Source organism: Anguilla rostrata, chromosome 12, assembly GCF_018555375.3.
Source record: "Anguilla rostrata isolate EN2019 chromosome 12, ASM1855537v3, whole genome shotgun sequence".
Lineage (NCBI taxonomy): Eukaryota > Metazoa > Chordata > Actinopteri > Anguilliformes > Anguillidae > Anguilla > Anguilla rostrata.
The window spans coordinates 14,400,254-14,413,272 of NC_057944.1; the positions used below are offsets into that span (position 1 = coordinate 14,400,254).

Consider the following 13,019-nt stretch of genomic DNA (forward strand, 5'->3'; position numbering starts at 1 on the left):
GAGTCGCTAGCGTGAGCAGGAGCTTGGCCTCGTTCCGCAGGTCCAAGCAAACACCGTAATCTCATCTGAATGTACTCGCCCCGGTAGAGCATTTACATGTAGATGCAGGGCTGACAGTAGAAGTATTAATGATGCTGTGAGTAATGTGTGTGTGTGTTGGGGAGTATGTGGGGGTGGGGGTAATGAGTCATTATACCGAAGCCCTCTCTCTTTGCAGGATATAAAGAGCAGTAAGTCTGTATTGCATCTCGCAGTTCAGGCTGGGAACTGCAGCCTGCTCAGGTTCTTCCTGGAAGTGAACGCTGGCGCTCTTCCAGACTTCATTAACATGAAGGTAACTGATTTACAGCAGGGCACAGTAACCTGTTTACCTTAACGTTCTCCTGCTGTCAAGCGTTACCCTCTCATATCACAGTGGACCAATGGGCATCAGCCTGGCCAGGATTTCCCCTGCATCCTGCATTTCACAGGGACTTTCCAAAAACATGCACCACACCAGGATCTGGTTACTTAGTTATGATTTTTCCATTTGCTGACTAGACTGTATTGGAACCGAAGGGAAAATGGGGGTGGATGGTATGGAGGAAGTCCTATTAAAGAGTACCATGCTGCATCTGTCTGCCTTCCCAGAACCCTCCTCCTGCTTGTCACATGGAGAGCAATGACACAGTGCGCTCTAATTCTGTAGAGACTGTACTGGGGACACAAGTCAATGTGTCCTCACAAATACAGCAAAGTCCACATGTATGCATGTATTCAGGAACACATGCATGCATACACACATACATACACTGCATGGTCAGAAGTATGTGGACACCTGACATGCAACATCTTATCCAGAATTATGGGCATTAATATGGAGTTGGTCCACCCTTTGCTGCTATAAGAACCTCCGCTCTTCTGGAAAGGCGTTATACTAGATGTTGGAGCATTGCTACGGGGAATTTCTTCCATTCATCCTGAAGAGCATTAATGAGGTTGGGCACTGATTGGGGAGATTAGGCCTGGCTTGCAGTTGGCTGTCCAATTGATCCCAAAGATGCTGGGTAGGGTTGAGATCAGGGCTCTGTGCTGGACAGTCAAGTTCTTCCACTCCACTCTCGACAAAACCATTTCTATGTGGACCTCTATGTGTTTTCGGGGGCATTGTCATGGTGAAACGAATCATCTATAATGTGATTGCACACTCTCACATTAAGATTTACCTTCACAGGAACTAAGGGGCCTATACCAGACCATGAAAAGCCTCAGACCAAGGGATGTCCAGATACTTTTGGTCATATAGTGTACATGTACATACACTACCACACATATTCTTTTTCTCAAACACACAGATACACACAAACATGCTCATACGCACACACATGCACACAAATGCGTGTACGCATACATACACATGTGCATGTACAACCACACGCATGCACACATGCACACACGCACACACACACACGTACACACACACACACACGCACACAGTTAGTCTTACGCAGAACTACATTAGCCAGCATGCTGGTGCAGCATTGCCCCAGAGGTATGCTCATGACGTGCGTTTGTCCCCAGGCCCACGGGAACACGGCCCTGCACATGGCAGCCGCACTGCATGGCGAGAGCCAGCAGGAGGCAATTGTGAGTCTGCTGCTGGCTCACGGGGCAGATCCCAGCCTCCGGAACCTGGACAATGAGCAGCCTGCCCACCTGCTCCCTCCTGGGGCAGCGGGAGAGACGGTACCACTCCCTTACTGGTTTGCCTTCCTCCTGTCCGTGTTGATTCATGTGCCTGCCAGGGTAGCCTGCTATGGTACCGTCCTGTACCAAGTATTCCCTCTGAATTGTATAGTGCAGTCATTAAAGCACTTATAAATGCATGCCTTTTCATGTTCAGCCCCTTACATAGACTGGTGGAGGGTATATTAGTGGAGAGTATATTATCCAATAAAGGCTATTAGCCAACGAAGCATACCACATGCCTATATAATTAGCAGCCTTCTAAGAAGATGGCCATGCTGATATGTGAGATGTGGTGATAATATGCTTCTTTCTGATCATTTCCAGATAAGGGGGCTGCTCAGAAGGGCCAAAGGCATGGCGCCAGCCGTCCATCCCTCTTCACACCGAAGCACCAGGCAGAACCAGGACCGATGATTCCCCACATTCAGAGTCCAAGATGGGCGGTGCTTTACGTGAGTCACATGCATGGGTCATCTCAAAAGGACTGATATGCATTTATAGGTTTCAAACAACTGGAAAAGAAGCGCTGCATGGGTCTAGGAATGACGGGTGCTCATTGGTACGGCAGGTAGACAAACGCTGAACAACAGTCCTTGAAGAAGACACCGCCTGTGGAAGGTGAATGAACTTTAAAAAGTGCTGTACCAAGGACAAAAGGCCAAGGCACTCTGTCTCCCAGTGAAAAAATGGATTAAAAGCCTTTGGATTTAAAAGCCGTGTGACCCTGATGAAGATCTAGTGTTGATAAGCGTTGGGCTGTTTCATTGCCTTGTTCTAGCTCATTTAATTTAAGGCTTTTTGTCCATTTTGTTTTAATGGGAGACAGAGTGCCTTGGCCTTTTCCTTGGTACCACATTTTTTAAAGTTTATTCACTTTCCAGAGGCAGAGTCTTCTTTAAGGAATATTGTTCAATGCATTCATTGCTATTTGCAAGTTCCTCTGCATTGCCAGATCATACTCATCATGTTTTATCTATCTATTTCAATGCCCAAACGTTGATTGCGTGTGTGTCTTTCTTTTGTTCTTTTTTATTTGAGATGGTTTTGTTGTTGTTAATTTACACACTATATGACTAGAAGTATCTGGACACCACTTGGTCTGGGGCTGTTTTTCATGGTTTGGGCTAGGCCCCCTCGTTTCAGTGATGGAAAATCTTAATACAATGACATTCTAGACAATTCTGTGCTTCCAACTTTGTGGCAACAGTTTGGGGAAGGCCCTTTCCTGTTTCGGCATGACAATGCCCCCGGGCACACAGCAAGATCCACAGAGAAATGGTTTTGTCGAGATCAGTGTGGAAGAACTTGATGGCCAGCACAGAGCCCTGATCTCATCCCCACCCAACACCTTTGGGAGTAATTTGAAAGCCAACTGCAAGCCAGACCTAATCGCCAAATCAGTGCCAGCCCTCACAAATGCTTTTCTGGCGACATGGAAGCAAATCCCTGCATCAATTCTCCAACATCTAGTGTACAGCCTTCCCAGAAGAGTGGTGGTTGTTATTGCAGCAAAGCGTAGACCAACCCTTTATTCATTTCCATAATTTTATATGAACCTTTAGATGTCAGGTGTCCACATACTTTTGGTCATGTAGTGTATCTAAATTTCCTTCCCTCTTTTATAGTGCCAGCTACCCTCCTGTACTGTAATGAGAGAACAAGGCCAATCATCATGTTTGCCAATCATTACCTAAAATATTGATTTTTCTGTCTCAGACTTATTTGTGCTTATCAAGTAATAGTTTGTTCATGCGCACTTCATGCATTCATAGAAATATTTTACAACATTTGCATAAATGTATGAGATATATTTATATGTTTTGTACACTAAATGTACACTAAATTTGTTAAATGCATGGAATGTGTACTTAAAATTTTTTTTTACATATTGTGGGAAACCACCAGATAAAACAAGCAGCTTAAATGTATTTTTTCATTATGAAATATAATTTATATTATAATATAATCTAAGATATATACTAGCATATTTATTATTTAGACCTGACATTCCAAACCTACTAAATATAGGAATGGATGTACACGTGTACGTTGTAATGTAAGATAAAAGGTTATGTTTTGATCAAATATACGTGTTTTATGTCACATTCAGCATCTCACAATCAAGAGTGTTCTATAAATTTGTCCCCATGCCACAATGATACATAATATAATTTACCAGTGGAAATGAGTAGCTGAATCCATATAAAAAATATTTTGTCAAAATACTCTTTTTATCTGAGACTAATAAAATGCCACATTATTTACAAATATATATTTTTATTTTTTAAAGAAATCTATGCTTGTGTTTTGTTCAAAATTGGAAATATCCACAATGTTTTCAATCATTTGGTGAAAAAATATCAATAAGTCAACAAAAGCCAGAATATTATACAAGTGCATTGCATTCATTTGTTCAATCCAGAGGCAGGTCAACAAAACTTCTGAGAGGACCTCAAAAAATTCAAATTTGATTTAAAAAAAATGTTTCAACAACAACTCCTCGAACAGATTGGTTTATAGACACAACAAAAATATGGAATGTGACAGGTAAAAATGTCTTAAAGGTAACACATCTCAGAGCTGGACAATGGCCTGTCCCTTCTGAAGTAGCTCTCTTCTACTGCTGACGTGAAGGCAGAGTCTGGTGTCCCATAATTTGTGTATTCGAGATTTGTGAAGTCTTCCTGGGGACCTAGCCAATGTGACACACAGTAGCAGTGCTGTGGGCTGCAGTGCTGGTAATGATAGCACTCGGGGACCAAACTGTAACTGGAGTCCATTCGCGTGGGAGAGCTGTAGCACGAGGAGGAAGAGGAGTAGCTTTGAGGAGGGGAATAGCTGTTGTAATCTATTGGACTGGTGAGGTTCATGGAATCTGAGGGAGAGCTGGAAGCCTGAAAGAACAATGACAAAAAGTTAAGACAACAAATGCAATATTGTCCAAAATGTTCATTTTATACATACTGTCTGATAGCACTAGGTACCTACTACACATGCCTTTGACATCCTCACGGATTTGATATGTAGACTTGTACATCATGTATATTATATATGTATATATACACACACACACACACACACACACACATATAGACAGAGAGAGAAAGAGAAAGAGAGAGGGAGATTTCTCCATATATAACTGTTAATTGTTCTGACATTCTGCAATTCAGAAATAAATATGTCACATAGGTAAATATATAGTAAATAAGCCCATACCATTCCTTGGTTGTAGTAGTCAGAGTTCGACGGGAAATGTCCGTGAGTCCAATACTGCGCGGAAGACGCCGCGGGAAGTGAGCTGTTGCTGAAATTCTCTGGCGGAAGCATCATATTAATGAACTGCTGATTGTCGAACGGACTGGTCTCTAAAGGGATATTACAAATGTTGTCTGTGTATTGCTGCGGCTGGAAACTGTTGCTGTCTGGCATGGAGTTCCCAGGGCAAACGTCAAAGTGATAGGCTAGGAGAGTGAAGAAGAAGAGGATGGTAAATACGCTGAAGAACACGAACACATTTAAATTAGTAAAGACTTCAGAGATGATGTCATACGAGCATCAGCCAACAGTTAAATCACATTTAAATGCACGTTTATAAAAGGAGCCGAATGCTGTAAGCCGAGGGGAGCAGTGCGTTGCCAATCGTTTTTTGACTTTCAATTTAACCAGAGTATTCTGCCCGAAGGTCGTTGGCATTAAATGTAAGTTTCTTTGGAGACATAATTTTGGTTTAAGTTAATTTACGATTACCATTTTTCGATTAGTATTTTATTTACATGAACACTAACAAGCTACTGAAGGATTTTTTTATTTTATTTCATATGTCCTTTTCAATGTTATGTAATTTCTGCTTCATGATTTATGCATACTTTTACATTACAAAATGTAATTTCTAATTAGCTGCAATATATTATGTAACTATAAATGCTTTGCATTTGTGAACTGTTATAAAATGACCCTATGTTTGAACAAATCTGTATCTGAAGTTGAACAGTAGCCTATATTTTTTGAGACAAGTACAGATTTGTGTACTTTGGACTCGTAATACTTATATAGCCTACATGCATCACATGCGAAAAAAACAAACACTCGCACAGTTGCGCCAGTGTGTCATTAAGTTAGTTGTTTTCGCAGTAATTTTGATATCGTTAAAAGGTTTCCAAAGCAAAAATGCATTTGACTATGTATATTTTTTGCATTGCTCATTTGTTAAATTATATGAACCAAGGTTATGTAAATAAATGCAGATCTATACTTAAATCTGTAAAATGCATGCATTATGTGCAATGGAGATCTTGATGAAGCTGTAATAATCTCTCTACTGTGTATTGCAAACCTACCAGGAAATGATGGGGAATGAAAGTCTTGAGTCGCCGGACTTTGAGATACCTATATCAGGGATAAAAGAAAAAAAGGGGGGGGAGGGAGGAAGAATTAAACACCAATCGCAGATCAAGAAAGTGTTTTCATCGCTCAGGTTCCCTCGAATTTGTGCGTAATTTTCATAAAATGTCAATGTTAAAACAGATAATTAATACAAATAGGATAACCAGAACAACGTGGATGCCCAGTGTATGAGTATTCTATGGTAAATATTTTCACCACAGACCGACTAGAGGCAGGCTTTTAAAAACTGACATCTGCACAAACCAGCTATTTTATTTATTTATTTATTTATTTGTGTGTGTTCACGTGTTACAGTTTCTTAACCAACATATCTTACTTGTTTGCTTAAACAGTCCATTTCCACTCCTTGGACTTTCAATATGCAATGCACTGGCACAACTTAGTGTTTTTGCACTTTCATACATTTAAAATCACTCTGGACGAAAGCGAGTAACGTCATTAACCGATTTTATCCAGTAAACACGCTATTGTCATAAAAATGGCTTTTACTCGTCTTGGTATTATCAACTTTTGAACTCACACAGACGCGCGCGCGCGCGCACACAGAGAGAGAGAGAGAGAGAGAGAGAGAGAGAGAGAGAGAGAGATGCGTTTTTGCCCTAGTCAATCCACTTGACCTACAGTGTTTTATACATTTAAGTGCCTTGCCTTAGAATTAATGGATTCAATAAATAAATAAATAAATAAAACCCCATCACGTGAATACGATTAAGAAAGAAATCAGGCCGACTGAGTTCAAATACATTTTGTAATGAAGCCACGGTGAGAAAATGCTACGTGTGCATGCGAGCGTGTTCCTAGTGTACAATTTTGATATCTCTGGAGCCTGTGGCGAAGGCGATGTTGGTTCCTGCAAAAGCCTGTGTGAAATGGAGGTTTCGAAAGCAGGTGTGGAGTTGCGAAATAACTAATTGCCAAGCAGGTCTCTTTTTTGACATGAAAACGTAATTTTATTTTCATTTGTTGTTATCAGTACTGGTGTAGAGTTCGACTTGAACTACGACTTTGTGGAAATATGTAATAAATACAAATAATTTGCTTTGTGTCGTTCAATTCTGTGATTTCAAGACATCCTGATGTTCAGAGTGATTCCAAGAGACATGTTTAAAGGTTTTTTCCCCCTCTTTCTCTATTTTTGACAATTTTTAAATGATCATTGGATGACAACATGGGCTTTCATTTGGAAAAGCAACTTCTAGCATGGAATTATTTTGCTTTTGTTTTCTCCATGTGCAATTGTGAGGGATGTTTTTTATTTGGGATTTTAACATTGGATTAAGGATCTGTGAGAAAGCTGTTGATGGTGTAAATCAATAAAATATGTATTATCGAAGATAACTAAAAAAAATTTTTTACGGTGTGGTCTTGGTTTTTAAATCTACAGACAAAAAAGTGTTCCACCACATTCACTGGTGTGTGCGTGTGAGTGTGTGTGCTTATGCGCACAACGCGCCAGTGCACGCATGTCTGAGCGTGCGCGCGCTTGTGTTTTCTCGCCCACGAGAATGCAACTGTCTTCCTTTTGCTCTGAGATTGTTTCTTACCTTTGTGGTTTTTATTGCCGCCTCAAGCGCTCTCCGCTTCTGCAGAAGCTCTTTGACCGTTGCCTTCACTCTCACACCCTGATACACCTTGGGTTTATCTGCTGAAATAAATACAACTGTTAGTGTAAATAAATAAATAAATAAATAAATAAATAAATACAATTCGGGCTTTAGTGCAGTTTTCTGTGTAAAGGTAAATCATACATGGCTATCCCTGTGCAAACGACCGCTTGGGTTATTTAGGACTGTGTCCAAGTCCCACCCACTTCCCGAGTCCCATTACTGCCTTAGAAAGAGAAACTCCCTAATGTGTTCCACGTAAATTCTCGAATCCGAGTGTAAGAGTTTCTAAACGAAAAGTATACCAAAGTTAATCGGTGTGTAACCTAGGTATTTGGCGTAGGCTATCCTAAAATTACTCTATGTTCAGGTAAGTATATAGCACCTGTAGAACATGATGACGTGTTAGTATACATTGGATTAGCCTATAAACACTTACAGATGAGACGGGAACATTAGTGTTTATTTATCCCGACCACGAATGGTCCATATTATGGCTGAATAGTGACATGTTGCTTCTTATACTGAAATAATGACATAACCCAAAATTAGCCAGTCCGCTAATATAATATAAGCCTAGTTCATGACAAATTTAGGTTGTTAAATTTAGGCTGTAGACTGCCGCACCACAAACACACAATCACAGTCTACGCAAACAGACATGCATAAATATTGTATGCACATAAACACCGTAGTTTCTTACAATGTTTGAGGCGATAGACGTTTCAATTAAAACATAAATTTGGTGAATAAGTTGCATTAAAAGACAGCAATTTATGATAACTGCATTGCTGTCGCAGACATTTTTACGACAACGAGCGGGTTACCGTTTCGAATTACAGTCGTAGATGGCGAATTACAGTGGGCAGTCAGCGAGCTCATTGTCAGCCATTTCAGAATGAGGTGGAAGCAGTGATTGATAAAGGTAAACCTGATCAAACGTAGGTTTAAGAATAAAAGAATGCAAAATGAATGTCAAAATCACTAAGTGATAGTAGCTATTAGCCTATATGCTGAATTCCAAAAAAATACTAAGCCTAGCAAAAGTATTGCAAATAGGCAAAAAAAGTAGCGTAGGCTAGTGATAAGACACAAAGAAGCCCGTGGACGGTCAGCTCAAAGAAATTCCCGAACGGAAAAGAAAAGTAGGCTAACGCGTTAGCATTTGTGAGTTGTGACATTCGTCCGATTATTCAAGTAAGTAGTCTAATTTTCATATTTAATTTAGTAGGTCTATGTTTTTTAATCATAGCAGTCAATTAAATTAGCTCTTTAAGCCGGTAGTAGGCTATTTGTCTGGAGTTTCTTGGGCGTTAAACAGTTTAAGATTGTTTGAACACTAGGCTATAGCCCATAACAACTTGAACCTATTTTCGCGTCAAACGAGAAGGGATACTTTAAAATAATTTAACCGTGTTTACGTGTATTTATATGATTCTTAAATAAATTCCGAACAGTGAAAATTGTGCAATATGTAATTCGCCATCATGAAGTAAAACCAAGGGTTTAGCTAATATGTGAAAATAATACCCATTGTTTAGCCGTTTCATAATATTTGGACGATTCCGTCTGCAATAGTGCCAAATAGACTTACAGATAAATAACATTCTTGAATAAAACGCAAGTGTGCACAAGAAACAACGCCACATATTGGTTAAGCTTGCTAAAGACACCCATGTAAGCTCAAATTGTGTCGGGAGCGGAAAATCGGCACTAAAAGTGATGCGATAACACTTCAGAGGAAGAATGCGTAAGCTAAATGTGCCAGACCCATCCTGATAAATATTCATGTATTAAGATCCTGCTCACTTTTTGTCTTAATATGGCAAATAGTAGGCTACATGAGGTAGATACGCCCTATTCCAATCGTCACAATTTCTAATTTTTTATGCTAAGGCTTATTCATGCTTTTTATTCATGGCAAAACATTTTTTCATTGCCGGTGAAAGACCTAAAAAAACACCCAAAGCCAGATAATGCAACGTTCCCAACGTTCGCTGCATTTTCGGCTGCTAATTTAAAACCAAGGAGTCAAAACTTATAGTGTTACTAAAACGCTTAAAACTGCTATAATGAAAACACTTCTACAAAGCCTTTTCTCACTGCAAACGCAGCACACGTGGTGACGCATCTATACCACTCGAGTTCCTTTAAAGTGTCATAACACCTTTGCAATAGGTAGTCTGATCATTTATTTCATAAAGATATACTCTTGGCCAATACCAACTGAAATATACGTACATATATTTTAATGAACTTGGAAAAATGTTGCTTCTGCACTCGATTTTCAAAGAGCTTCAATTGTTATGTTTTATATGTTTCCAAGATAATTTTCGGTTACTGATCTACCTTTCTATATTTTTCAGGCACAGTAATAAAAAGACTGAAAACAGAAGAAGAAGAAGAACTGAAATTGTATAAAAACTCACCAGACATGTTGGCTGAAAGAAGTCAAAAAACGCTGGAAGAGAAGTTGCTATGGAAGTCTTCTGCCTATCTGCTCTTGGCTCAATTATATGGGCTAGAACGAAATATTTACAAAAGTAACAAAAAGTCTCAACACAAACCTCTGACACAAGGTTGAGGACATGCAATAATATTGTAATATAGCTAGGGAAATATTAGTTTGAGTTTTTCTCTCCCCATGCCTACTATTTAAAACCTCTAGAACTCAATGATTTGACAATCAATGATTGCGCGATACTTTCAATTTGAATATTCAAAGGCTTCATAAAAAGAGTCAGATTTTAGTAGTCCCCAATATATTAATACCTGAATTAAGATGCCCTTTAATAGAAATTGATGTGATTGTACACCTAGATCAAAAATAAAGTGATATTTTTGACATTTTATCCACCTTTTGATACCAATGGTTGCAGTCCCCTCTATGAAGCCCAATTGCACTGCAAAAGTCGGATGCTACGTCTTATTGACTCCAAGTTCTACACATGACACCTGCGACATGTTTTAAAACACACTTTTAAGTCGATCAACTCATTTCACATATTGCGGGCATAAGTTTATACATGAATTGTTCATACGAATGAAGTTGTGGGCGTGGCATGCAGTAGCAGCCATGATAAACATCACTGCCATGGGAAGCATCTTCCTCACATCAAGCTGTATTCTTCAGTGGTCAAGAAACTTCTTACAAAATCCTCCCAGAAAATGTAAACTACTGAAACAAAATTTAGGAATGAAAGTTGTTGTTTTTTTCGTGACCATTGCCTATATTGTATCACATCATGCTTGCCCCGCCCACTCATACACCTGTCTTCATGGTTCCTGCTAGCCATAGAAGTCTCAGTATATTTGCTGTCCAAAAGATTTCAAATGCCGTACATAAACGAAACATCTTTATTTAGGGGCTTTCAGTTATTTATGGCTTTTTGAAATGTGGTTTAATGAAATATCCACAACCTCCAATTAGAAAATAAAATGTAAAGCGAATAGATTATCGCGCGTTATTAATATATTGTTTATTTAGCATGAGGGTGAATGGGGATTGTGTACATTTATTGTGAATAACGAAAAATTTTTTTGTGGTTATTATGAACGCATTGTTCTGAAGTTCTTAAGCGTCTGGATACATGGTCATTTCCTCTCTCTCTCTCTCTCTCTCTCTCTCTCACACACACACACGTATATATATATATATATATATATATATATATATATATATATATATATATATATATATATATAATCTGGCAATAATAATCAACACTGTCCAGATTATGACTAGGCCTAACTGTCTTCACCCGGACAATGAATCAGGTATTATCAAAGATATACAGCCAAGTCAAGAAGACTATTCACACGTAGCGCAAAGGCTGTGATCTTCAGTATGCATATCGATATATTGATTAACAATACTTAATATTAATGACAAATATAATGAGATCCCCAAGCTATCAGGTCTATACAACCTACATTCAGAATAGTTTTCCTGAGCCTACAGGGCAGAGCATAAGCCTACATTGCATAGGTATGCCCTCCTCCTGTGAACGTACGTTTTTTAATGGGAATTAGGTTTCCATGAAAGTGTAACACAGAGAAACGTGTGTTATCTCCTTGTTATTTTCATACTGCATTGCACACTCTTATTTATTAGTATATCTATGCTCACTCTGGCAGCCCCCGTGTGTAATCAATTTTGAGGTTACATATAAAATATTCTGGTTATTTAAAATAAATTTTTTTTTAAATAATATAAATATGTTTAAGGCAGAAATCTTCATGATGTAAATATCTGCTCTTAATTAGTCTAGAGTTTCTCCTATTGATGCAGCAATGTTATGCCGGCTAATTGGGAGGCGTTCCGCAGTATTGGTTTGTCTCAGATTTCAGATCATATGATAGGCTGCTACACCTGCTTGGGAAAATAGCTTATCTTAGACGTAGTTGGGAAAGGGTGAGAATTCATCGATTTTGAGAGTGAAAAGTGACCGTGAGACATTGTCAAAATTTAGATACTTGCCATCTATTTGAAATGTCCCTAATGTTACAGTCATATCAACATAAATAAGAGTGCATTCGGGTAAGTTACCAACGGCTGAAAACGAAGCCAATTGTTTTATTTCATGAACTTCGGGAATGTAATTTTTCTCACCACTAGCAATTCTGCCAGACTTGCCACTGTAACCTATAACAACCTATTTTTACCCATAAAACTTTATTCCCTAAATTGACACGTTTAAGAAGGAGGCATACATATCTACACAATTTTCTTTCACCATATTCTATGAATTATATGATACCTTGCCCATTAGCTAAAGAAAACTAAACGATTGCGTCACATGGGAAGTTGCTGCTACATAGTTTTTTAAAAAAATATATAGTTCCTTGAGGCTTTTTACAGTTGATAACATTTTGTGTAATGGATTTCTGTAAAATACTATAAAATAATAACAAACATAGTTTTGCATAATCACATTGCCTAGCCTCAAGACCAAATCTAGAGAGGTAAAGTCTGCAGTCTAATTGTAGACTTCCCTATAGAAAATCTATAGGCAAAGTCAAAGAAAGCAAAGAAAGTCTATACCTCTTTGATTTGTGTGCGGTTTTATATATCGCAAAAATTATGTATATGGTGGCATTTCATTTATGGACGTACAATCATGTTTGGGTGTTAATTTGGCTATTATGTGTCCCATATTAGATATATAATATATTAAATATATGTTAAACACACGATTGTACCTACTTTAACCCGGTTTACACGGCGGGGTTTTTTAAATTTATATATGTATTTTTTTTAAGGTTTTACAAACAACTACAAAA

The 13,019-nt window shown here is 38.5% G+C and overlaps 2 protein-coding genes and 1 long non-coding RNA gene across 5 annotated transcripts in view; 2 read left to right on the forward strand and 1 right to left on the reverse strand.

Annotated features, from left to right (window-relative positions):
• Positions 1 to 3,961, forward strand: part of LOC135235946 (NF-kappa-B inhibitor delta-like) — a 38,107-nt gene extending 34,146 nt beyond the window's left edge. For both annotated transcript variants that reach the window (XM_064302027.1, XM_064302026.1), the window contains exons 10-12: positions 218 to 334; positions 1,561 to 1,725; positions 2,053 to 3,961. In XM_064302027.1, the coding sequence (XP_064158097.1) occupies positions 218 to 334; positions 1,561 to 1,725; positions 2,053 to 2,142 (372 nt within the window). In that variant the 3' untranslated portion in view covers positions 2,143 to 3,961. The remainder of the gene's footprint in view (positions 1 to 217; positions 335 to 1,560; positions 1,726 to 2,052) is intronic.
• Positions 3,962 to 4,225: 264 nt separating this feature from the next.
• Positions 4,226 to 10,345, reverse strand: linc.pou2af1 (lnc RNA pou2af1). Of its 2 annotated transcripts, none has more exons than XM_064302029.1 (5): positions 10,166 to 10,345; positions 7,677 to 7,774; positions 6,066 to 6,114; positions 4,945 to 5,189; positions 4,226 to 4,622 (listed from the first exon to the last, which is right to left on the reverse strand). In XM_064302029.1, the coding sequence occupies exons 1-5, from the start codon at positions 10,170 to 10,172 to the stop codon at positions 4,287 to 4,289; spliced, it is 735 nt and encodes a 244-aa protein (XP_064158099.1). In that variant the 5' UTR covers positions 10,173 to 10,345; the 3' UTR covers positions 4,226 to 4,286. The 2 variants fall into 2 exon arrangements, with proteins under 2 accessions (XP_064158099.1, XP_064158098.1); XM_064302028.1 differs by having other exon boundaries at positions 7,677 to 7,777.
• Positions 8,462 to 10,588, forward strand: LOC135235948 (uncharacterized). Its single transcript, XR_010324468.1, has 2 exons — positions 8,462 to 8,933; positions 10,103 to 10,588. It is a non-coding gene; the product is annotated as an uncharacterized LOC135235948 (long non-coding RNA).
• The last annotated feature ends 2,431 nt before the right edge of the window (positions 10,589 to 13,019 follow it).